This window comes from Lynx rufus, unplaced genomic scaffold, assembly GCF_022079265.1.
Source record: "Lynx rufus isolate CCGP_SWC_20201006 ecotype Redwood Valley unplaced genomic scaffold, mLynRuf1.p SCAF_3, whole genome shotgun sequence".
Lineage (NCBI taxonomy): Eukaryota > Metazoa > Chordata > Mammalia > Carnivora > Felidae > Lynx > Lynx rufus.
In genome coordinates this window covers 63337651-63364975 of record NW_025814845.1, presented here as the reverse complement: position 1 = coordinate 63364975, position 27325 = coordinate 63337651, and the positions used below count along the sequence as shown (strand labels likewise).

Sequence of the window (27325 nt, the reverse complement as noted above, 5' to 3'; positions counted from 1 at the left end):
CCCTTGGGTAAATTCCTAGCAGTGCTATTGCTGGGTCATAGGGTAGATCTATTTTTAATTTTTTGAGGAACCTCCACACTGTTTTCCAGAGTGACTGTACCACTTAAACACGGCATTGCTATTATGCTATTACTTCTTTATAAAGACAAGCTTTCTTTAGTCATCCACATTATTACTTTTTCCATTGCTTCTTTCTAACGTCTATTAGTTTCCATCTGGGATCATTTTGTTTGTGTGGAGCTCTCCACTATTATGAGTCTGTTGCCAATGGAATGACATTCTAAAGTGTATTCATTTCACTTGTATTTTTAAAGGCAATTTTCACTGGGTAAAGATACTGGAAATAGGCATTTTAAAGCTTTTTGGAGATATTCCAAATATCTGGCTTTCATTATTTCAGTTGAGGAGTAAGTCAGTTATATTGTTGGTTATTTGAGGTAATGTATCTCTTCTTTATCTGCATTGTAGATTTTTCTCTTTTTATTTGGTTTTCAGCAATTTGACTATGATGATCCTAGGTATGGTTTTTTTAAAGATATGTTTTGTTTGGAGTTCATAGTGTATCTTGTCTGTGATTCAATATCTTTTCATGGATTTAAGAAGATTCTTAAATATGATCCCTATATATATTGTTTCAATCCAATTCTTTCCTTTTCTTCAGGGAAGAAATTACACCTATGTCCAAATTCTCTGTGATGACTCATACGTCTTCTATGTTTTGTACTGTTTTTGTTCTTGTTGCACTATTTTCCATCCTATATTCTCTCTAACTGCCTATGTAGATATATTCTACCTGCTTATAGTATTCAGTTTCTAATCCTTTTCAGCTGTGTCTTGCAGATTTTAAATTCATCTGTCGAATTTCAAGCTTCAGATGATGTATTTTTCAGTTCTGGAATTTCCATTTGATTAAAGCAAAAAAAATTGTGTTCTCCACTGATAGTCTCCATTTTGTTTTTGATTTTATTAAAAATAATTAAATACAATTCTATTAAAGTCTGTCTGACACCTACAATATCTTGGTCTGTTAGGTCTGTTTCTGTTGTCTTTTTTCTCTTGGTCTTCAGTCATTTGGTCTTTTCTCCTGCTATGTCTGGTAACTTTTGATATTTTGCCAGATACTCTTTAGAGAAAAACTCTAGAGAAAATTTGAGTCTCTAGATTTTGTGAACATCCTATGGAAAACACTTACCTTTGCTTTTGGAAGGCAGGCTAGGGGCAAATCATTTTAACCAAAATAGGAATTTGTCATTTTGAAGTTGGTTTTCAGTCTTTTCCTGAGCTAGCCTCTTTTGGGCTGCTGTATTTACTCATAGGTTACAGCCTTGCACTTGTCCCATCTGAAATCTTGGATGTTTACCAGGATTCTTCCTTCATGGGGTGCCTTGAATATTGACTCTGGTCTTCCCGATCCTTTGAGACTGCCAAAATTCTGCTCAGCGCTGACTACAAATCAGCAAATGCCTTGAAGGGAAAAGCAGATACGAATGTCAAGCTCATATTATCTCTCTCTCTCTCTCTCTCTTTTTAATGTTTATTCATTTAGAATAATAGAGAGAGAGAGAGAGAGAGAGAGATAACACGAGTTGGGGAGGGGAAGAGAGAGAGGGAGACAGAATCTGAAGCAGGCTGCAGGCTCTGAGCTGTCATCAGAGCCCCATGTGGGTCTTGAGCTGGTGAACCGCCAAGATCGTGACCTGAGCTAAAGTCAGATGCCCAACTGTCTGAGCCACCCAGGTGCCCCTATATTCTCTAGTGGATCATGGCTTTTCAAGCTGTTATGTTGATAGGTCTCCAGTGCTTTCAAAGCAGGTTTGCAGTATATTAATTTAATTAGTTTTTGTAGTTGTGTGAGTAGGGAGAGTTGTTCTGATAATAGCTTGCCTATCATAGTTGTAGAAGGAGCAGTAAAGTTCATACTTGTAGGCACTGCTATCTGTTGCCTCTTAAACAGATAATTCAAGAGAAGACCCAGTCCTTCAAAGATTTATAATCTGGTTTGGAGGAAAAGTCATAGAGACAATTCTTTTCTAATAATACAATATTATAATATGGTTATTCAGTAAATTAAGTTTAAAGAATTTGAGGCCATGGACCATGTTTAATAAATTTTTATATCCAAAGTAAATGTTTGATAAAATTTTTGAATTTAATAGACATGAATATAATACTCTAAGAGTTTAGAGTAGAGTTAGAAGATTGTGTAAACTACAGCATCCTTGCCTGGATCATAATGGGATAATTATAAGGTTTGGGCTGGTTGAGGGGAGAAGAAATTAAGTTAAACTGGAGGAGAAAACAGAGGCTAAGCCTAAAGATAAAGCTGGCAGGCATAGGAGACAATGAAGATACCAGCCTGTCTGTAGCAAAGGGTTTGTTTTATGAAGTGAGTACTAGATGGATGGAGTAGAGCCATGTGGTGGGAAATGGTGAATACCAGATTGTGGGATATTGATTTTCTTCTATGGGCAAAAGGGTTTTCAGACTACTTCCATGGAATGTTCGTAGAAGTTAAGCCAAAAGAAGAAGTAAATATAACAGACATTGAGGTTTGGGAAACATTGGTTTAACAGATTTGTTTACTGAAATATTTCTTTGAACTCTGAAAGTATGCATTGTAAATTTCCAAAATTGTTCAAACTCAGCACACTCTTGCTTATAAAAGAAGAGCCCTTCCTGGAACATATTTTGGGAAATTAGGATATGTGGGCATTGATGAAACACTAGCTGGAATGTTACAAGATCATGGAAGGCCCATGAAAGATGGGGCTTTCTTGGTACTGTTCACAGGTCTACTGCTTGCTCTGAGAACATGTAGCAAAAGTATTTTCTCAGTATATATTAAATGAATGATTTTTTGGCTTTAGAGGATAAAGAAAAAATGAGATCAGAATTAAATCAGTTTTTTTTAGCAAGATTAATCTGATAATATAGTATAGAATAGAATATGAGGGAAAGAGGCTAGAAGCTGAAATGTTAAAAAAGAACGTATTAAAAGTTTTCCCGACCTAAGATTTTTTTTTTCTTGGACTGTGGCGACATCTTTGAAAATGGAAACTAAAATGGATAACAATATTTTGTAAAGAGAAATGACAAGATTTGGTGATAAATTAGTTGCAGGAAGAAGTAAGTTTTCAAGGTACTCAAAAGAGTTTGTATGGCTCTGAGTCACTATAGGGCAGAAGGAATTTCTTCATTGTTTTCTAAATGTAGCCTAATGATCTGATGGATGCGGTTTTGAAGGAAGTATCCAATCCCATGAAAGTTTACTTTATGTCTACTTTATGTTTGAGAACTTTCTGTGTAGAAAAATAGCACAAGTTTTGAAACAGTAAAGCTAGTGATGGGAAAGAGTTTGAATGAAAGATGCAGAAAAAAAAAAACCCTGTTTTTAAAAATCATGCTGAATTTGGGGCACCTGGATGGCTTAGTCAGGTAAGCGGCCAACTCTTGATTTCAGCTCAGGTCATGATCTTACAGTTTATGAGATCAAGCCCTGCATCAGGCTCTGAGCTGACAGCAAGGGGCCTGCTTGGGATTCTCTCTGTCCATCTCTCTGTCCTTTCCCTGCTTGTGCTAACTCATGCTCTCTCTCTCTCTGAAAAATAAACTTAAAAAAAAAAAAAACTACATAAAAAAATCATGCTGAGTTTGACTGAAAGCAAGTATGTTGTGCAGAGTCTAACTTAGCCCACAAATTCACTTTTCTGCCAGCTCAATAATTCTATAACAGCTGCATATAAAGTATGTTGATTAAAACATTTGAAAGTTATGGTAATTAAGATTGGGTAATTATTTGAAGCTACTTCTCTTCCCAAAGAAAAGAGTATTTCAGGATTATCAACAAGAGGGCCTTGGATTTGAGGAATGAACAGGTTATGAGACTGGAAATACATATTCTGTGTAGTCTAGATATGCTAAGAGTCAAAGTCTAGGAAAACCCAGACTACTACCATCACCTTCTGTGTCTGATCTAACCTAGTGAGTCCCAAGGGAACTGACTGCCTTGGCTCAGAAGAGGCAGGGGATGGAATGGAAGCCATACAGGCTTCAGACTCACAGACTTGGATTTAAATCCTAGAGGGAATAAGTTGCTTGCTTTTTAGGTTACTTATCCGTAAAGTAATAATAGTGATTATTTCACAGGATGGTGGTAAAGATTAAATAAGATATAAAATAGCTAGTACTATAGGCACTATGCATGCAAATATACATGAATAAATGAAAATAAAAATGAGTACTGTGTTGTAGTTTCTTAAATACACCTTCTACCAACCAACCAGATTTTCTTTCCACCTAAAAAAAAAAAATCATGTATCATGTTATTAACATTAATCTAGGGATCTTGAGAGATGCTACACTTGTGATGATGGCAGCCAGGAGTGATAATAAAATTGATGTAATACCAATTACAGAAAACTATTCAAAAATACTTTCAAAGGTTTTACATGTAAAGTAGGGCAGTTACATGGGTCAAGTGTTGGTGGGACTAGAAGAACAATTTGTCCTTGCTGGAAAAGTTGTAAGTACTAGAATCTAAATGAGGTAAATCTAAATAGCAAAACATGGTTTTCATTAATTGTAACGTAATCTCTTTTTGCCATTACACCAGCGAGAAGAAGCTCATTACAGATGCCCTTAATAGAAATCAGTTTCTGAAGAGACTGGATCCTCAGCAGATCAAAGACATGGTGGAATGCATGTATGGTAGAAACTACCAGCAAGGGAGTTACATTATTAAGCAAGGAGAACCAGGAAACCATATCTTTGTGCTAGCAGGTGGGTTTCACAGGTTTTTCCAGTTCCAGTTCTTACATAACAAATATTTTGCCTATTGCCTTATGATTTTTTGCAAACATTTATAAAAATGCAAAACCGGTTGCTCTGTTTGTATGAAACCATAACAGAACGAGCTCATGAAATAGTAACATTGTTGACCTAATCGTAATGGTGATAATAATATTTACTGAGTGCATTTTATGTGTCAAGCATCCTACTGAGCACTTTATAGAGAGATCTCATTTCATCTTCTCACCAACTCTGTTAGGTAAGTGCTGTTATCACCTTATTACTAATGTGGACTTTGCCACAGAAAAGTTATGTAACTTACGCAAGGCCACAAAGCTCATAAATGGTGGAGGTAGAATGCAGATGTAGATAATCTGACTCGTGTCCGTACTTCTAATCACAATGCCACCTACCCAGCAACTGCAAAAAAGGTGTTTCTATTTAAAATACTGCTGCTTATGTTGACATTTTTAGGTTGTTGTAGCCGGATAAAGAAAACAATTGTTTTTGTGGTTCTGTAAAATATTTGGGTTATATACGAATGCTTTCAGAAGATAATTTAGGTACATGTAACCAACATGTGAATCAAATGGAATGCATTAAGATTAAAACTGGTGTCTTTAGAACCATTTAAATGGTTTTCTCCATATACAATTATAAGAACAGGTTTACATGCTGGGTAGATTTTAATAATCAGATAGGCAAAGGATTTCTTAAATGCATACCAAATGCATGCCTTATAGTAGTACTCAAAAATGATTTTTGTTAGATATAGAGACAAGAAATTATATGAACAGGGTGTATGTTTAGTGAACACCTTCTCAAATTCTGAATTGCCCCAACTTTTTGAGTTTTAGGGAAAAAGTTAAGGTGGCTTACCCAGATGGAGTGGTAAATTGAGACATGCTGTGGCCTTTTATTTTATACTGTAGTTCCTGGCAACCTAGGAATGCTTTCATGATTCTTGTTTCCTAGGGGGCCTTAGGTGTAGGGCAGAAGTCGCCATTCCAAACAAATTAATAAATATGTATTGTTGTATTTATACCATATAAAAGATTGTTTTCATATGCTCTGATTCCTTAGACATGCTATTTTCATAAATATTGGTGTTTATTTGCCATAAACGTCTCTGTAGACACCCCTAAAATTATACAGTCATTCTCAAGAAATTATTCTCCCAAGAATTATTCTAATTCTATGGTCTGAATTTAGCCAACCTTCAAGTTTTTGGGGAAGATAATCCAGGGCAGTTTCCCCATCTTTCAACTTTTCTCTTGGCCATTTCATTTCTACTTTAGCAACACCAGAAACTCTGGCATGAAAAAATAGATCATTAACTCAACAAATTTTTATGGAAGCTGTTAGGAAAAGATGAGAAACTCATGTCAGCCCATCTTGTTCCTTGCCGATAACTCCAATGAAAGACTAGGGAAGAGAAGAGTTAGAACAGAAGCCAGCATCAGTACAGTCATTGACATCAGGGTTACAGCACACATGGAAATGAAAATTGGACAGTTTTTTATTTGAATAAATTATGGTGTTATCTCAGGACTGACTTGCCTGATTTAACTGATTGGGCAAATTAGTTAATTAAAAATCTCCCTTTTATAATATATGGCATGAATAGCAAATATTAAAAGCATATTTAGCTTAAACTTTGATATTCCATATAATTCTTTAGTATTTCCCAAGTCCCATGGGTCATACTCAAATAGAAAAAAAAACTTTAAATGCACTGAGACCCATGATACAAACTTGATGGTACCACTAAGTGGTTTCAGTGGAGTGGAATTTAGTTGTAATGAGAAATTATTAAATTTTGTATTATATCTGTAGGATTTGGAGCCAATGCAGCTTTTTTTCTTACTATAATGTAAGTTCTATCAGAATAAGTAATTTAAAAAATTTCCTCAACATTTTTATTCATTTTTTGAGAGACAGAGAGACACAGAGTGTGTGGGGGGGAGGGGCAGAGAGAGAGGGAGACACAGAATCCGAAGCAGGCTCTAGGCTCTGAGCCATCAGCACAGAGCCCAACGCGGGGCTCCAACCCACAAACCCGCGAGATCATGATCTGAGCCGAAGTAGGCTGCTTACTGACTGACCTGCCCAGGCGCCCCCAGAATAAGTATCTTTTGTGTCTCTTTGGCAGTTGTACCAGTTCCTGCTACAACATAGGTACTCAAATCAGATTTGGTGAATGAATGGCTGGGCAGAGATGATTCAGAGCTGCTTAGTGGTGAACTAGGAGAAGGAAAGATGAACTCTTCAAGGGAAAGAGAATAACCTACCATTTTTTCCCCCTCAAAGAATGGAGGTCTCTTTTGCATGTAGCTTTTTGTTAGGTAAGGTTTTATTTACACTCATTTTCAAAAGGAAACGAGAAGAGAATCACTGGGGCCAAATAATTGTGAGGAGGTGGCCTCAAATACTGCCTCTCCCTTTCCTTGATAGGCACTCTTCTTTCTCATTTTTATAAGACTTTATTTTTTCTAGAGCAGTTTTAGGTATGCAACAAAATTTGGAAGGAAATACAGAAAATTTTCCATATACCCCTTGTCCCCACACAGCCATGGCCTCCACCATTATCAACATCACTCACCAGAATGGCGCCTTTTTTTTTTTTTAAATCAAGGATGAGCCTATATTGATATATCATCAAAGTTTACCATAAGTTGCTGTTGTACCTTCTATGGGTTTAGAGAAATGTATAATGACATTTATCCATCATTATAAAATCATGCAGAGTATTTTCACCATCCTAAAAATTCTCTGTGCTCTGCCTGTTCATCTCCCCTGACCCTATCCCTGGCAACCACTGATCTTTTTATTTTCTCCATAGTTTCCCCTTTTCCAGAATGTCATATTGCTGGAATTATACAGTATGTAGCTTTTTTAAATTGAATTCTTTCACTTAGTTGTATATGCACTTGAGGTTCCTCCTTGTCTTTTTGTGGCCTAATAGCATCTTCCTTCCTTCCTTTCTTTCTTTCTTTCTTTCTTTCTTTCTTTCTTTCTTTCTTTCTTCTTTTTCTTTTTTTCTTTTCTTTTCTTTTTTTTTTTGAGCAGCAGGCAAAAGTTTATTAGAATACAAGATTAGAAAGGAAGACTAGTAGGAAAGCTCTCACTCTCTTTCCAGAGAGGGGACATTTGAAAGTGAATGCCCCTAAAGCTCATTTCTTTTGAGTACTGAATAATATTCCATTGGCTGGATGTACCACAGTTTCTCTGTTCATCCATTAAAGGACATCTTTGCCATTTCTAATTTTTGGCAGTTTATAAATAAATCTGCTGTAAATATCTGTGTGCAGGTTTTTGTGTGGATCAGAGGTTTGAACTCCTTTGGGTAAAATGCTAAGGAGGGCAATGGCTGCATTGTATGGTAAGATTATGTTTAATAGAAGAAAGTGCCAAACTGTCTTCCAAAGTGACTGTCCCGTTTTACATTCCCATCGGCAATGTAGGAGAGTTCCCCTTGTTCCATGTGCTCACTAACATTGGGTGTTGTCAGTGTTCCAGGTTTTTGTCATTTTACTAGGTGTGTGGTGGTATTTTACTGTTGTTTTAATCTGCATTTCTCTGATGACGCATGATGTGGGGCATCATTTCACATGCTTATTTACCATCTGTCTATCTTCTTTGGTGAGCATCTGTTAAAGCTCTTTGGCCCATTTTTTAATCAGATTGTTTGTTTTCTTGCTGTTGAGTTGTTAGGGGTTTTTGTATATTTTGCCAAACATACTTTTATCACGTGTGTCTTTTTGCAAAAATATTTTCTTACAGTCTGTGGCTTGTCTTCTAATTCTCTTGATACTGTTTTTCTCATGCACTTTTCTTAGCAACTGTCATTTATTACTTCATGTCAGTGATTGAGGGTTTAGACAACAATGCAGGCATGGTGAAGTTACTTACCCAAGGTTACACAGCCAATGATTGGACAGAGCCAGGCTGTCTGACTCCAGGGCCCATGCAATTCTAATTATGACAAGTTAGTCCTTCTGTTAGTGTGGACAGCTAGGATGTGTTTTCAAGACATACAGTAATTGTTGTGTTCCTTGGACAAAAGAAATAGTTTTATGTGCTACATTTTCTTGGGGTAGAATGAATTTTAAATACAACACTTGCCATCCACTGCTTCTGGAGAAGAACTTTGTAGCAATGATAATAACATTAACAATAGCTAACATTAACATAGCATTTTCTGTGTGTTAGCCATTGTTCTAAGTTCCCTACCTATGTTAACTAATTTAATTCTCACAGCAACTGTCTGAGGTGAATATTATTATTGTTATTATTATTATTATCCCCATTACCGACAAAGAACCCCAGGCAGAGTAGGGAACCCCTTTCTTTCAAAGTGATCAGCTAATAGAGAGTAAGTGGGACAGCTGCTTTTAGTCTACACTGTCAACCACTATATTATAATGAGAATCATAAGAGATCTTGCCTGTATGCTTTGTGTACTTTCTGATTGTCTTACTTTTGTAATTTATTTGGATTATTTGTGTTTTTTCTTAAATTCTGCTTGACAGAGGGTCGACTAGAGGTGTTCCAAGGGGAGAGATTGCTGTCATCCATCCCTATGTGGACCACGTTTGGGGAGCTAGCCATTTTATACAACTGTACAAGAACTGCCTCTGTGAAAGGTAACGGGATGAAAGGCTCTATTTTTGAATCGTTACACAATGTTTATGGCAATCTAAGTCACTACTATTGCCTGCTGAGTATTTCTGTCTCCCATTGTGCCCCATGTGCTCTTGTTAACAGAAATGCTATGCTTACAAAAGAATTTATTTTGAAGCACTTGTCTAAATAATTCAAATTTAAGAGAACTTTTCCTTCAGGTACCTGCATATGAAATATGAAAATGGCTTTATATTACTGAATTATTCCAATATTTGCTTTAATTACCACTTCGCTTTTTTTTCTGTGTAAACATCTGCCTTTGGTTCATCCAGAATGTTAGCTTTTCATTCTCTGTGATGTTCTGAACATATTATAAACCAGAAAAATTAATGAAACCAATGAAAATATATAAATAGCCAAAGGGAGGTGAATTAATTAATGAGAGTTTTCCTGAGTGACTCCTGGGATTAGTTTAAGGCTTCTTGTTTTTATTGACATTATTCATGGTTATCTTGGGCATGAATACTTAGATGTGTTTCTCAGTGTTTAGGACTGGGTTAAGTGTCTCAGAATTGCTGCAGTTTTGATTAAAAAATGCAGATTCTGGGGCTTCACTCCAAACACAAATCAGAATCTCTGGCAATGGAGCTTAGGGATCTGAATTCTTTTTAAAGTTTTTTTTAATGTTTATTTATTTTTTAGGAGGGGAGGGACAGAGAGGGAGGGGAACAAAAATCTGAAGCAGGCTCCAGGCTCCAAGCTATCAGCACAGAGCCCAATGCAGGGCTTGAACTCACAAACTGTGAGATCATGACCTGAGCCGAAGTCAGGTGCTTAACCTATTGAGCCACCCAGGTGCCCTGTATGGATTTGTATTTTTAACAAGAATGTCAAGATAAATCTAATTCATTCCAAAATTTAGTAAACCAAAGCTTTGGATTTTGATTAATTTTATAGGCCCTCATTACTTTTTTTTTTTTAAATACAATTGTAACTTCATCTAGATTTTTTAGAGCTGCTACTTCTGCTCTTCTTCCTGTTTAGATTTTATTCTTGCTTTCTATGTCTTTCCTATAAAAAAATTGTCTCAAACACTGTTTTGCATAATTTCTATGAAAATGATTTGTATGTACTTTATACAAAAGTAACCATAGAGATCCTTAAAAATGTATTGGCTCTCATTAGCTACAATGTCTGAACAGCATAAAAATACATAAAAACATACTCATACACTCAGATCTTTAACTTTCAATTATCTACTTGTGAATTCTTCACTTTCTGGATTAGCTACAGGCTGGCTGGTTTTCTCTTGTATCACAGCACAAATCTGAAATACATCCTGATGATGTAGTATGTAATTAGGAATTGCAAACTAATTTTGATATCATCCTAAGCAAAACATAATTAGAAAGGAAATCTTTTGCTACTCACTTCCAAATCATGGTTCATTTCAAAGCCAAAGATGATTTTATAAAATTACCCACTATTTATATCACTGCTTCCTTCCATTTGCATGTTAAATAATGCAATTTCCAAGAAATATCATTTGATGAGAATATATGAAAAATTTATCAATTAACATTTTGGACTGTTTTCTTAATGTGGGGCTAAACAATATTTTATTATTTTCTTGATTTTTCTAAAGCTATTACCAATGTTAAAACTTGGGCACTAGATCGAGAGGTATTCCAGAATATAATGAGAAGGACAGCTCAAGCTAGAGATGAACAGTACAGAAACTTCCTCAGAAGGTAAGAATAACACATTGTTGGAAAGAGTAGAAGATGGTGTAGTTATATTGTGGATATGTTGGTTTTATCACAATAATTACTTTACTAGAGCTTTCCTCATTTAAGCAATTTCCACATGACTAAACCAAAGGAACAAAAGTATTCCCTTGCAGTAAAGGCCACTATATTAAAAAAATATATACTTAATTCCAATTAGCCTTGCACACTGATTTATTTATCTTTCACTAATTTTGCCCTTGTATTGATGGAGTCCTTGTATATAGTATAGAAAAATGTGTAAAAAGTCTTAAAATATTCATCTGGGTTGCTCAGTTGACTTTGAAAGATAGCCTGTAATTTGGAAGTGGATAGCAAAAGATCATCTTTCTAATAATGCTTTGCTTAGACTAATATTAAAATTAATTTATTTTGCTATCTTTAATTGCTTTACCTGAGACATTATTGTTCTCATTTATATAACCACACCATCTTCCAAATTACTATTATTTGTAACAAATTAACTTGCCAGAAATGTCACTGTGTGTGTCTTGATGACACAGATCCTTGGAACATATTTTGTGACCTGTTCTGTGCCCCCAACAACTTGGGTACATCAATTTAGAAAGAAACAAATACCTATCTAACTGAAAAAGTCAGTTATGCGTATACAAAGTTTGTTTGTTTTTTTTGGAGAATATACATTCTTTTTTTTATTAAATTTTTTAATGTTTTTTATTTATTTTTGAGACAGAGAGAGATAGAGCATGAACGGGGAGGGGCAGAGAGAGAGGGAGACACAGAATCGGAAGTAGGCTCCAGGCTCTGAGCCATCAGCCCAGAGCCCGACGCGGGGCTTGAACTCACAGACCGCGAGATCGTGACCTGAGTGAAGTTGGACGCTTAACCGACTGAGCCACCCAGGCGCCCCTGGAGAATATACATTCTTTAAACTATTTCTGTGTTATTTTTTTGGGGGGGGGTTGACAATCTCTAAAGCTTCAATACATACTGTAATGAAATGTTACCCATGCTAAGTGGTAATAATAATAAAATATCCCACAATTTCCAAAAATAAATTCTAAGCTCTTTTTAATATTAGTGATTTTACTTTGCATAACTAGCCTAGTATATAGCAAGGACTCAATAAATATTGATCGGATGTCTTTTTAATCATCAGTAGAACATTGTAGGCGTTGAGGGTTTTCCTACAGAATCTTGCTGATTTGCCCTCCCCAGAGATAATATTGACTCCCGGCAGAGAACTGCAATAATGATAAGTAAGTGCCTTACCTATATGCCAACCAATGCCTTAGCTATCATGTTGTGGGCTCTACCTGAGTATAGGTAATCTAAATATCCAGTAACTGAGCAATACAGGTCAGCATTTAAAGCTAATGAACTACACTCATGCAAAGGCCAAAGGGGGATAAATAACTCAACCAGTCCTTGTGGGTTGCCTCTGAATGTGTGAGATAAAACTTGAATTACTAGGGATAGCGTTTCATTCCCTTGGAGTCTAGAGTGTTCTGTCTCAGTAGAAGGACCGTGGAGAATTTACTAGTACATAAACCTTCTTTCCTTTTGTCTTCCTTTTGTTATCTGATTCATCTATTCATTTAACAAATACTTATTGCTAGGCGCTAAATATTGTGGATTCAGTGGTGATCCAGATAAACCTTATTGTTTTTTTTATATATATATGAAATTTATTGACAAATTGGTTTCCATACAACACCCAGTGCTCATCCCAAAAGGTGCCCTCCTCAATACCCATCACCCACCCTCCCCTCCCTCCCACCCCCCATCAACCCTCAGTTTGTTCTCAGTTTTTAACAGTCTCTTATGCTTTGGCTCTCTCCCACTCTAACGTCCTTTTTTTTTTTTTTTTTTCCTTCCCCTCCTTTTTTTATAGTGGGGAGACAGACAAAAGAGTTTTCCTCATATCAATTTCCTCACTAATCCCCAAAAGTGATAGTTTATAGAAGAGAATTTTCACTAACATTATAGACTCCCATTTGGACCAGAAGTAGAACTTTCACAATGAAGAGTATGTTAATCAATGACAAGTTCTGGTTACCATTTTACCTTTTCATTCATAGGAAGGTAGATTAGAAACTCTCTTTGTTTCATAATATACAATGAGCTCTTTCGTTTTCCATTTACATCTTTTCATTTTGAAGTATGTGATATCTAGAAAAGTTACATAGTACATATGTAAGTTTTAAAACATAATAACAAAAATGCCCAATCTAAGAAGTGGAGCATTGGCAAAATGGAAAGTTCTTTTCCTGTGGTCCCCATTCATTTCCCGGCCTCCTACATGCGTCTCCATGGAGTGGCCTGTATTTTGAAGTTTAGAAATCATTCCTTGGTAGTCTTTATTACTTTGTCTCTAGCTTGATTTAATTAACCTATTTTTCAACTTTAAAAAGTGTTATTTTTGCAACTCAACTTTTTATTCAATCTTTTTTTCTATTTTTTTTCTATTTCATCCATCTGGTTAAGTTCAGTCATTCCTCCTGTTTTAGAGTTTGGTTATCTGACTCTACTACAGTGTATTTATCTGTTCTCCAATTGGGGCATGTTCTGCAGTTACAAATGATTCTGATACAAACATTCTTAGCCACGTGTCCTGGCCACGTGCCTCCCTGTGAACATGCCCAAGGATCAACTAGAGCTATTATTTTAAAAAATTGGATCCAATTATGTATTTTTGGAGTAGCATCATTTTTTCTTTAGGAGTGTCAAATTTTAGATGGTAGGAAATATGTTTTTATCTTACAGTAATTATGTCAACGGTCCCGAGTAAAAATGGGTAAAGTAGAGGAGAAATTTCTCCAAAGGAACAATTTAATCATTTGATTGGCTAATCATACTGAGTGGAATTTCTGATGTTTTTTCTCAAGTAATAACTTTCAGTAATCCATTTCATTCCTGATATTATTACTATATGTAAAAATGTTCCTATTACGTGCCCCTGGCTACCATTAATTTTAAAAGTTGGTACAGTATGATTAATAATCAAGATGATTTCCATGCTAATTCCTACATTCCCCCTGGATTCAGCCTTTACTTAATTACACAGATTTAGATGAAAATCATATCCTCCTCTGAAAGCAGAGCTCCTCACCCATGCTAATAAAAGACATACTGAGATGTGGCAAGAAACACATTTCTGGGTGTAATTCACTCTGAAAACCAACAACAAATATAAAGTGTTTTTTTCCTTCCAAACAGACAAAATAAGATTTTTTTCCCTTTTTAGTATCTTACTGTCTTTACTTATTTGCCTGTGATAAATATCTGTGATTACACGTGGTTATATAATTTCAATGTATTTGAAATTCAGTTGTTTATGTGTGATATATTTTGGAGGTTTACTTTGGAAAAATTAAAGTGCATTATATATTTTTTAGATGCAGGTAAAGGTTTTTTGAACTACATAGAAGTGCATATTTAATTCAGGAAGATAATCAAAGGTTTCTTTTTAATTTTGAAGTGTATCCTTGCTGAAGAATTTACCTGAAGATAAATTAACCAAGATCATTGACTGCTTGGAAGTGGTAAGAAATTTTAAAGGAAAAAATACATTTTATTAAACGACTTTATTTAAAAAAATTTTTTTCTTAATGTTTTTATTTTTGACAGAGAGAGACAGAGTGTGAGTGGGGGAGGGACAGAGAGAGAGGGAGACACAGAATCTGAAGCAGGCTCCAGGCTTTGAGCTGTCAGCCCAGAGGCCAACGCAGGGCTTGAACCCACAAACTGTGAGATCATAACCTGAGCTAAAGTCAGATGCTCAACTGACTGAGCCACCCAGGCATCCCTTATTTAAAGACTTTATAATTTAGTTGTTATTAGCACTGTAAATGAAAAAAAGGAAAGGATGGTAGGTGGCCTGTCTGCAGAGACCAGGAGCCTTTTTCTATTGTGTAAAACCTTAGACCAACTCACAGGGAATTAAGGGGCTGGGATGGGTTTAGGCCACTCTTCTGAAATGTATAAAAGGAAATTGGATTTGCATGTGTAAAATGACACTTGATTTACATACTCTAACCTTTTTAGTATATTTTGTGAAACTAATCTGCCTTACTCAAGAGGCATTTGATTTTCTGCAGTTAACATCACAATCCCCTGTAGAGTTTTCCTAGTATAAAGGAGTCAATGATGTTTCATTAGGTAATGGTGTAGAGGAGGATATATTGGAGCTTTAGGGGACAGCTTTCTGAATCAGGCTATGAAACAAGTCCATACTTGAAAACTCTACACCATGAAAAGACATTTTAAAACCCTCTGCATTTAAGAAGCACTTTACCTATTTTAACATCTAGGGGAAAACAGCATAATGGAATGTGTTCAAAAACTCATATGAGGCATCACCCAGATGGTTGGTTCTAGTCCAAGACTAGCCAAGTTTTTTTGTGAATAAATCTTTTATAACATGTACCTTGGATTCTAATGATATGCATTATATGAAAACCTCTTCAGATTTCAGAGATTAAAATTCAAAGCAAGAAATTTCTCTCTGATTTTTGGTGTGTGTGTGCGGGGAGGGGGGGCGGGGGGGGTCAATTTCATTGAAACCAAAATGGCTTTAATGGAATTTGAAGGAGGTAAGGAATAATAAAGAAGTCACATGTTGACTTTAAGTGTTTATAAAGCTGTTCGCAGTGGGAGATATAAAAGTCTCTGCAAGACTGATTGTTGACAGATTCATGCCTCTGTCAATCACAGTATACAATGCAAACTAATATCTGTTGAGAAGGGAGCACTGACCATTTTATCCTTAAGTGTAAGTGACACCAGTAATGTTTCCATTTACAATTCATGGAACCTGTCCAGCAGTTTATCAAGGACAGGCCGTGATGACACAGTGCCTGGCCTTGTGTCCCCAGAGTGTTCAGAAATGAAGTCATTTTCAAGAGGACTGCTTGCCCTGCATCTCTTGGGATTTTCCCAATGTAACATAACCCAATCACAGATGTTACAAATTAATAATTCATCCTAATTTCTGAGAGTATGTGTTTTTTTTAAAACTGGAGTAGACCTATATTTTTTTGGTTAACTGAGAAAATCTGTTTTTAATATAATACTAATAGAGTAGATTCACCAGAGGGGGATTCCATGCTGACAGCAAATATTAAAATTTAGTATCATTAAAAATAAATGGTAAATTAGTCATATTTATAGCAGCCACAGGCAATAGCTGCAGAATATATAGATGGGGCACAAGTCCAGTATTAATTAACACACAATTTGAGTTTGAAAGTTCTCATCTTTTAAAACACCCTAGAAAGGCTTTATTATATCTCTGCATTTGCAGACAGCAGCACAGTTTATAAAGGGCTCTTTATTCGTACCTGGCAAACAAATGTGTCTCTATAGCGTGTGAAAATTCTCAAATGCAAAAGTGATTAGCAAGGGAGTAATGGGATCTATTTAGCACTAAGAAAAGCACATAATTTACCAGCATAGCTTGGACTAATGACCCGTCAACGGGGTCCTGACAACAGCCAATCACTAATGCATTGGAGTTATAACAGAATGCCTGCTGAGTTCCAGGACCAGCTGTCCCACAAACTGGCTCCGTGATCTTTGACAAAAACAGCCTGAATCTGGCTTGAAGTTTAGGAATTGATTTGGGAGGGTTTTAACTTTTGTGTGGGGGCAGGAAAGGGGTATTGGAATTTCCCACCACGACGCAGTTGATCTGAAGTGTTTGTTAAGACTTTGACTATTGAACATGTAGACCAATGGCTCCAATTATTCAGTGTTCCAATTACATATCTTGCTTTAGCTTAAATCACCCAGCCCTTTCAATTCTAGAGGCAGACATCCCCTTTAAGCCTCCTCTTGTGTTCTGATGGGAAAATAGTACCAACATATTTGAGAATTAACTGATGAACATCACGAAGCATGATACAGATTTTGAATGCACTGAAAGTGTTAATGGTAATGAAAATGATAATGTGAATTCTGCACCCACCAGTTGTGCAATATGGAGCACAAGAGTGGAAGGAGTCTCTGTTCACACATACAGGAAGCATGGGATTTGACTGTGGTTGATTGAAATGTCACTTCACTCTTTGTTGCAGAGCTGTGGTATGTGACCCTGTGGCCCCCTGTACTGAGACTCTGACATGCCATCTTTCATGAAACTGGGGGTGTAGTAGGAGTGGGGTAGGGGTGGGGTCATGTAGAATGTTGTTGCCCTTCCTTACTCACATCACCTGTGGCGCTGCTTAAAAGGCAGATTTCCAGGTACCACCCGTACTTACCGAATCAGAAACTCCGGGATATTGGCCCAGAAATGCACACTTAATACGTTACTTGATTCTTATGCTTATTAAAGAGAATATTTGAGAACCACTAGTTTAAAGTTATGAATAGAATACATATATTTAGAGCCTTGCCATCTCTTCATTCAGGAATTTTCCATTTTTCATAATTTAAAAAAATCTGGTTTTCTTTCTTATAGTTCCTGCTAATACCTACAAAACCAGAGGGTTTTCTCATTTTAATGATTACATCTGGAGTCATAAAGAAAGTTGAGATAATTGTGGATTTTGCCTGTTTATGGACCAGTTAGCTAGAGGTGGGGCAGCTAGGTGCAATAGAAAGTCCACTAGTCCGAAGTCTGGGGATTAGTGTTTATGGTCACGCTTCTTACACTAATAGCTGTCAATTAATTGTGGTAAGCATTAGAGTTTTCTCATCTACAAAATAAGGGTGAGTAGTCCATATCTCTAAGGGCTCTTTCAGTGTTTCAGTTACAGAATTCTAAACAGTTGGCTCACCCAAGTTGGAGGAATTTCTGTTGGTTTTCATTTTGTGGGCTCTAGTTCCTTGGAAAGAAGCAATCTGCTGCTAAATTTTGCCTGAGTGGTTGATGAGGGCCCACCTGGTCCAATTGTATTTGCTTTAAAATTTCTAAAGTGTTTTAACTGTTGTACTTGGGTGAACAAAAAAATGTCGGTAACGACCCAAATAACTGTATCCAGTTTTTTAAACAACCAACATGGGTTCATAGTCATATGATGTGGGGAGTGTGTGTGTGTGTGTGTGTGTTTGTGTGTGTGATACATCTGATTGTGCATCATCAATACTTCTTTGTAATGAAGATTTCTGGCCACACACTAAAGACTCTAAGGAAGTCTTAGGCTTGCGTTTTGGTCTTTGTTCTCCATCACCTTTGGTTTTTCTTCTGGTTTTCTGTATACTGTTTATAGGCATTCAAGTTCTAGCATTTCCTAGATATCACAGAATGAGCATTTTCTTTACAGTGAAAACCTCTTTGCATCGTTCATTAGCTATTGCTTTTGTATAGTTTTCTTCTGACCTTTACCTCTTAGTCTGCCCTGGTATTGATTTCCTTATTTTTCCCTCTTGTTATACACTCAGTAACTACTCTTAGGGTTTCCTGCACATCTTTTTTAAAAACATCTTTTTCAGGGGTGCCTGGGTGGCTCAGTCGGTTAAGGCTTTGACTCGTGATTTTAGCTCAGGTCCTGCATGATCTCACGGTTCGTGGGATTGGGCCCTGAGTCTGGCTCTGTGCTGACAGAGAGGAGTTTGCTTGGGATATTCTCTCTTTCTCTCTCTCTCCTCTGCCCCTTTCCCACTCGTGCTGTCTCTCTCTCTCTCAAAAATAAATAAATAAACGTAAAAAAACATCTTTTTCAGACTCTGGGTCATAGCTCATTAGTAGATCATGAAATTAATTTGTAGGAACATTTTTTAAAAGTATCAGAGTAGTAAGTATAAGTATTATTTGAATATGTTTTAATTTTATATAAATGTCTATATGTGTGCATACTCCCGTACGTGTGTTTGGGTGTACAGGTAAAATGTATTTCTTACTGTAGGTCACAGTAAAAAATGCTTGAAAATCATTGCTCCCCCAGATAGGATCTATGGCTTCTTGGTCCTATAAGGGACCCCTTTGCAGTGTAACCACAGGACAATAACCACACTGTTTGCATTTCTCTTTTTGGTCTTGGTGACCACCCTGGCTAGACTGGCTGCACTCCCCAGTTGGCAAACACTGGCCAGTCTAGCATCATAGCCAGTGCTTACCACTATATATTTTTGGTCTGACCTACATCCACAGCCTTTTCTGATCTATGAAGTTACTGTCAACACACTGGGAGGTATTATTTATCTTCCTCCCAAGGTTTTGGGTGACAAAGAATCATCCCTAGGAAAAATACCACTAGGAAGGTTGCCCCTTAAGAAACAATAAAGCTCTTTCTCAGTGTTCCCTTTTAAGCTTCCCATTAGCTTCTCTGACTGACAGGAATTAAAGCCTCACATCTGCACACACCACACGCTTTATAATAACTGAAGGACAACCTACCAGCACTTCAGAAATTCTCCATGCTCTCGAGGTGCCTGGGTGGCTCAGTCGGTTAAGCGTCTGACTTTGGCTCAGGTCATGGTCTCATGGCGCGTGAGTTCGAACCCTGTGTCAGGCTCTGTGCTGACAGCTCAGAGCCTGGACCCTGCTTCCGGTTCTGTGTCTCCCTCTGTCTCTGCCCCTCCCCCACAGGTACTCTGTCTCTCTATCTCAAAAGGAAATAAACATAAAAAAAAAAAGAAAGAAATTATCCATGTTCCTTCTGTTCCATGTTCTGAAGGGACTAGGAGAGACTATAGAGCAGACTCTCTGAAACAAGGACATCTAACACGACGCCAACCTTCCTAGGGAAGAGGAATGAACATTAGCTGCATAACAGATGCTGAGCTGCAGTGGCATGGTCACTCACTCAAACACCAAGGCTCATGGCCATCTCAACTGCAAAATTGAGCTTGGAGGTGGTGAAGGTTTGTGATAAAGCTAAAATAAGAAGGAATGAAGAGTTGGAGTAAGCACACTGTGATGCAAAAGACTCAAAATCTCATTTTGCAAATAAAGTAGAGGTTTGTCTCTTGCTCACATAACAGTCCAAGGAGGATAGTCCCAGTTGGCTATACAGAGTCATTCAGGAACTCAAGCTAAAGGCCTTACGATCCTCTCCCAAGATCTCTCTGTGAAGACACATGCCTGATACGGCTCATAGACCTGGCACGGGGGGGTGGCACACATCACTTCTGTTCAGGTTCCTTTAGCTAGAAGTTAATCACATGGCCACAGCTACCAGGGAGGCATTTTACCTGGACAGCCACGTATACTGTGGAAGGCTTGGACAACTGGCTCCCAGCCTCTTTCACAGGGATTAACCATCAACGGGTGCCTAGCATGTACCAAGTATGCTATCAGGTGCTTTAAATACCCTCTTTCAAAGTTAGGTGTGGTAGGTCATACGGTTTTAATTTTATAGCAAAGTAAACTGAGGTTCAGAAGATTGAAGTGACAGCCTAGCAAACCATTATCATCTTCCTCCTCAACATGGCAGTTATTAATTATTTACTATGTTTCAGGTGCTTTCAATGCATCAAAACATTGTCTTTTATTGGCTTATTGTGGTAAGGCAGAATGGACTCCCCCCCCCCCCCGCTCCCCCCCCCCCAGTGTCCCAGACCGCAATCCTTGGAATGCGTGAATATGTTATGTCACCTGGCAAAAGTGACTGGGCAGGTGTAATTAAGGTTCAGGACCTTAAAATAAGGAGATTATCTAGATGGGATGACTATAATTACATGAACCCTTAAAAGCAGAGAATTTTCCCTGGCTGGAGTCAGATTTAGCATAAGTGGAAGTCAGAGAGATTTCAAGTCTAAGAAGAATTTGATGAGCCATTGCTGGTTATGAAACGCAGGGGGCTCTGTGCATGGACTTAAGAGAGATCTTCAGAAACTAAGAGGCCAACAGCCAGTACAGAAATGAGACCTTATCCTATAACCTCAAGAAACTGAATTCTGCCAACAACCTGATTAAACTTGAAAGTGGATTTCCCCCCAGAGCCTCCAGAAAGGAACACAGCCTGACACTTTTGAGTTCAGTCTTGAGAGACCCTTGACAGAAAAATCCAGGTGAGCCATGCTGTGCCTGGACTCCTTGACCCACAGAAACTGTGAGATGATAATGAGTATTTTCTTTAAGCCACTAAGAAATGTGTGGTTATTTGTAACAGCAGCAATAGAAAACTAATGTGCTTCTCTAAATCTTTGAAGGTAAATGTTCTTATTTGAACTTTATGCATTGTTTTTTCCCTAAGATATGCATCTTTCCATATGTTGAAATATCTTGTAAGATGTATGTAGTGCTATGTAAATAAAAGATAGGTTTAGTCATATTAGAAGTAACATTTATTTCCAAAATATAAGTAGATTTTATTAGTCAGTGACCAAAATAGATACTGAAATACAGCAGACATAAAAGTGGCTTTGTCTGGATTTTGTTTTTAAATCTAAAAGAAAAATAAGAGAGAGCTATGATGTTAATTATGCCTTTTTAAATAAATGAAACAGGCCCATTTTTGTAGAAATAATTAAGAGTTCCATTTTGGTTCTATGACTTTGAGACAATGTTAAAGTGGAGTAGAGGTGGACAGTCTAATCCATCTTTCGTTTTCTAAGAGACTGTATTGCTCTATCGGTCTGACATATGGATGAATGGCTTTTCCCTGCCCAAGAATTCTCTGATTACACACACACACACACACACACACACACACACACACACACACGAGGGAAACAAAGAAATATGTGACAGTTTGAGATTCATGAGGATAAACCTACCTTGAAGAAGAGAATTTACATGTGAAAAATTCTAATGTTGATATTTTATGATGACACATCTTTGAAAAGAATCCATAGGAAAGAGCTACTTCCTCTGTCTGTAGAATTTTCCTAGCCTTTGCCCTTCAAGGAATTAGAAGTTGACGCTGATATTCCTAATGTCCGCTGGGGATAATATTTTCAATTTCTTAGATATTCTTTTTCTAAACACTAGGCCCGGTTTCAGGCTGTTACAGATCACTGAACAGTTTGTAGTTAGATTCTTTCAGTGAAAGCCCACCTGGATGTCAGTGATTAGTGTTTTGCTTTTGTTTCTCTGCATGTTCTTTAGTCTCCATGCCTGAAAATCAGTCTTTCTGGTGAGTTCTGTGAAAGACAAAAAGAAATGCAGGTAATAAGGCAAAAGTCTCTTTACTTGTCTACAGTTTATGACTGCAATGTTTAAGAAGATTACAGTGACAATAGGCAACAAAGAAAAGCAGCAGGCATGGGATGCTCATTTCAAAGACATGGGGAGTTCTGTTACATTTATGCCTTCATCTGGATGTCGCCACTGGATTTAACATTTTCTTTTTCTCTTATCCCAATAGGAATACTATGACAAAGGAGATTACATTATTAGAGAGGGCGAGGAAGGAAGTACCTTCTTCATTTTAGCAAAAGGAAAGGTAAATATGAATTAAAGCTTACTTAAAGTAAATCATGGAAGTCTTTTCACATTAGTTTGCCCTGCACCACAGCACTGGAAAGTCTCTGTATTGAACAGGTAAAGGAACTTCTGCTCAGAAGAGTTCCTTGGGGTTTGGTCTTAGCCCTGGGTTTGGGGGCATAGGAGAGCTGTTCTGGGTTCTGGCTGAGACAGTAACTTCTTAGTGACCTTAGGCAGGTCCCTTGACTTTCGTTGTGTTTAAAATGACTAGATTCTTTCTCAGATCCCTTTTGTCTGTGATTCCCAATCAAATCAATGATCCAGGATCAGGGCTGGAAATTTTTTCCATCCAGCAGGGGTGACAAGCAGCACGTGGAGGAGAATGAACTTGTCAGTGGAGGACAGCAATGGCTGGGCATAAAGCTGTAGAGAGGGCTCGGAACTTCAGTTCATATACCATAGCTCAAGTTGGTTTGGGTGCTGATGAAAAATTTATGCTAGTATATGCAGTAGATTTTTCTCTTCACTTAAACTGTGAGTGGATAACATGTTGCCAGTTGTTCCTATGTTGACTCTTTACAATGTTGCTGAGAGATAAAAGGCATTTGTGAAAGACTGAAAAAAAAAGAGTGAAACCTTGAGCAACTGCATCCATAACCTGTCCGGTTTTTACAAGTATTCTTTCTTCCATGGAAGTGTTTATCATCAGGCACTGCCCTTTGTAAACTGGTTGGTTGTCGAACCTTGAACTGGGCCCCCAGTGAAAGAAAAAAAAATAACAAAATGGTTTCAAACCTCAGAAACTCTTCAACACTCAGAACATTTTTTTTTTTTTATCATTCCTCTTCCACCTGGACCCGATGCTTTCAGAATTTCTAATCAACAGGAAGCAACCCTTGTGATTATGTTGAATTGGCATAAGACTAGCCACATACAAGGAATATTGAAGTTTTTGTTTGGTTCTGCTGTGGGACTTCTTAAACCTTCCTGGGCCATGGATCACAGTGAGACACCCATGAAAGTTATGACCCTTCTCCATATCCACATTTTACACCTAGGTTTAGGGGGTAAAACAGAGGATTCAACAAATCAGTCATGGACACTAGATTCAGAATTCCTGACACTTAGCCTTATTCTTGATTAGTTTTGTCAACTCTTTGGCTTTTTGCCATAATAAAAGTTCCCACAGGAACATTAGGATTTGCTTTGAATATTCCTAGGAAGGAATTGCTAGATTCACATAAAATTTTTTTTAACTTTGGGAGGTGGGATTTGAATGGAGAATCTTTCTCTTACAGATGGGGAGTCGTTTGGTCATGTTAAGTCACAGGATTTCTCAGTCCCTCCAAGTGAATTGCCTGTAGTAAGATCGTCCTAAGTGCCGCAAAGTTAGAGCAAAGGCTCTTCTATTTCCTTCTTTCAGTCAAGTTTATATAGATTTGGAGGGTCTGGTTGAATGAATACGTGCTCAGATTTTCTTTTTTTCCCCCTTCTCTTTATCTTTTTAATTGTTTAACATCATGTAGGTAAAAGTCACCCAGAGCACAGAGGGCCACGATCAGCCACAACTGATAAAAACACTGCAGAAAGGAGAATACTTTGGAGAAAAAGCTCTTATCAGGTGAATCCACAAAGTCTATACCATACTTAAAGAATTCTTTTGTTGTTTTGCATGTGTAATTACTCATTCAGAGTTGTCAAATTGAGCTGCCAAATTAATGTCAGCAAATATCCAGGAATTAAGAAAAAAAATAAATTGAATTCTGAAAAAAATTCATTCTCATGCAGGAAATAAGTACACTAACTGCACAGAAAAGAAATGGGAAAGGCTTAAATTTGCTAGTGAAAATAAAATTGGTATCCCATTCGAATCTTTAGTTTAAAAGAGAGTCACAGAGGGGCGCCTGGGTGGCTCAGTTGGTTAAGTGTCCGATTTAGGCTCAGGTCGTGATCTCATGGTTTGTGAGTTTGAGCCCCATGTTGGGGTCTGTGCTGACAACTTGGAGCCTGGAACCTGCTTTGGATTCTGTGTCTTTGTCTCTCTGTGCCCTTCCCCTGCTCACGCTCTGTCTCTGTCTCTCTCAAAAATAAACATTAAAAAAAAGTTAAAAATTTAGTCAGAGAGATTAAAGACATGAGAATTACAATTTTTTTAAGAATGAATTTTTATATTTCCAAGGTTTGAAATGTTGCTGTTCCCCCTTTAAAAATTATCAAATAATAACTTTCCATGTTTTTTGTGCTTTTAAATTACTATGTTAAAAGCAATATTTTCTTAAGGATTTTTATCAGCTCATTTTGCAAGTTTCAGAAACAATCAAAATAGTGTGTAGGAAACTTCTACCTGACCCTTAGGTCTTTGGAAATATGAGTTTATCTACTGTTGATCTAACTTATGGAAGAAATATTTATAAAGATAAATCAAATGTCTCAGGAGATGCTATGTACTTCCTGGAATTCAGAAAACAACTTCAAGTCTAAAAACACCACATTTTAAAAAATATAAATCACTTTGTAAAAGATCAAATTAGAGTTTTGAGCAATACTGTTTGGAGTTACATATGTTTTTAAATGAATACTTGAAATTAGTTAAGACATCCCTTAAACTTTATATTATTCCTAAATGGTTGTTATTTCAAATGTATGCTTATAGAAAATGAGTATTATTTCTATTCATTTTCTTCCTTTTTAATTTTTGTCATGAAGTCCTAGTTCTGCTGATTTGTTTGTCATGATAATATTAAGTACAGAGCAAAGAAAACATGTTCATAAATTACTACAAGACAAATTTGATTATTTAAAAATTATAAAGCTCTTATTTTCAAAGGAAAAACACATAAACTTAGTAAGTTAAATTATGACTACTTTGTAAACATTTTAAAAATGGAATTTAAATGCAAGTAAAATTTTTTCTTTCTCGTTTTCTAGCTAGTAATTAACTTGTTTCAATAACATGGAAATTGTCCTTTGTAAAATTTTTTTGTTTGTGACTGAATACAGATACATTCATGTAATATAATTATGTAATTTTATTATTCAAAACTTCAGTGTATTTGTTTTTAACATTACTAGATTACTTTTTTCATACCTCCCAGCGAAACAATTAAAGTTTGAAAGTGCAGAGAACTTTATAAATGTACTACAGCGTCAAAATAGCTGTTGAAAGGAAGTATATTGTCTGATTTTGCCGGATCTGCAATGATTTACTCTGTATGTCACAGCTAGCCAATTACAGTGTTTTCCACTGAGAAACATGGGAATTCATATTTACTACAGATACCCAACTCCCTAGGCATTTGAAAGCATGAAGCTAAAATCAGTGAACAGGAGCACTGAATACAAATGCTTCTACATTTTTGTGCATTTTTATGCTATCAGTTTTTAGGGCCACTGACTGTGACTCTATATTCCTTATATTCTGTATATTTCCGTGACTTGACATTAAATAGTCCCAGGAGTTCTTTCAGCATTTTATGTACAACAGTAAATCCATGGCACTTACACAGTTATTATGAAAGAAACATGTGTATTTATAAACACCTAATATTTATAAAGTGTTTGCAGAGAATATTCCTAGTCAGTCTTGACACTCACAAGTGAAAGGGAGGCCGCATCATTCCTTTTTTTGAACTCACAAATCAAATTGGCTCATATCCTAGATCATATGTGTATGTATATGTACATATATATGTACACGTATATATGTATATATGTGTATATAGATAGATAGATATAGATGTCTCCACACATACACATTGAGTAGTGACTGCTCAGCTCCCAACTCAAAAGCTCATCAACCCGGAATGTTTTTGCTGATGTCTTCTGGCAAGGACCCTGTAGACATGTCAGGAGCTGTGTTATGTCAGAAGGACTCTGGATGTCACCTATGTGAATAGGGGACTTCTTTGGAATGAGAGATGGGCCACCGAAGTTTTCCTGTCCTATCACCAAAGGAAGATGAAGGAACTGTATATACCATGTGGTTTGCATGTTTGATGAAATCGCTCAGAGCAGGCCCAATATGTTTGTTCCTCCCAGTTACCTTAAATGAATCTCACAGCACTGGGTACCATATGGGGGTACCATTTTTCAGCGTCTTATTTTGTAACTAATAGAGGGAGGAAACTCATATAAATAAAGGTCTCTAAAGAAATACTTTACCTAATGTTTGGCCTATGGTATTCATTAGGTAATTAAATTTGCCGTCACTAGATCATATGCTGTAATTCACTGAATCTAGGATATCGATTTTGAGAGGCACCATTATATAATGTACCCCTGAGAAAGAAAGACAATGCTATTGATTACATTATGATTCATCATCAATTGTAGGACATGCTCTAATTTCAGAGATTCTAGTGAAAAATGTACATCTTAGGCTTTATGCAATTAAAGTATTTTAGTGTTTACTTAATCTTTGGGTGATACGGCACTAAAACCACTTTGTTTGGGTTTTATTCTTTTTTTAAGTTTATTTATTTTGAGAGAGGGTGAGAGAGAGAGAGAGAGCAAGTTGGGGGAGGGGCAGAGAGAGAGACTCTCAAGCAGGCTCTCTGCTGTCAGCATGGATTCTGATGCGGGGCTGGATGCAGGGCTGGAACTCATGAACCCTGAGATCATGACCTGAGCCGAAATGAAGAGTTGGACACTCAACCAACTGAGCCACTGGTTGCCCCTGGGTTGTATTCTTGATTGGCTTTTTTATTGTATATTGATTACTTGAATGTTTTTCCAATAAATTTGTTTGATTAGTTAATTTCAGGTTTTGGCTGCTTATTAATTAGCAATTTCCATTTGATCAGAGGAGAGTTATTTTATTTTGCTGACACAAAGCACAGAATGAGATTTCATA

The 27325-nt window shown here is 36.9% G+C and overlaps 1 protein-coding gene across 2 annotated transcripts in view; it reads left to right on the top strand.

Moving 5' to 3' along the window:
- Window positions 1–27325, top strand: part of PRKG2 (protein kinase cGMP-dependent 2) — a 92213-nt gene that overhangs the window by 18150 nt on the left and 46738 nt on the right. For both annotated transcript variants that reach the window (XM_047091930.1, XM_047091929.1), the window contains exons 2-7: window positions 4613–4779; window positions 9321–9434; window positions 11060–11165; window positions 14644–14707; window positions 22415–22492; window positions 24000–24094. In XM_047091930.1, coding sequence (XP_046947886.1) covers window positions 4613–4779; window positions 9321–9434; window positions 11060–11165; window positions 14644–14707; window positions 22415–22492; window positions 24000–24094 — 624 coding nt within the window. The remainder of the gene's footprint in view (window positions 1–4612; window positions 4780–9320; window positions 9435–11059; window positions 11166–14643; window positions 14708–22414; window positions 22493–23999; window positions 24095–27325) is intronic.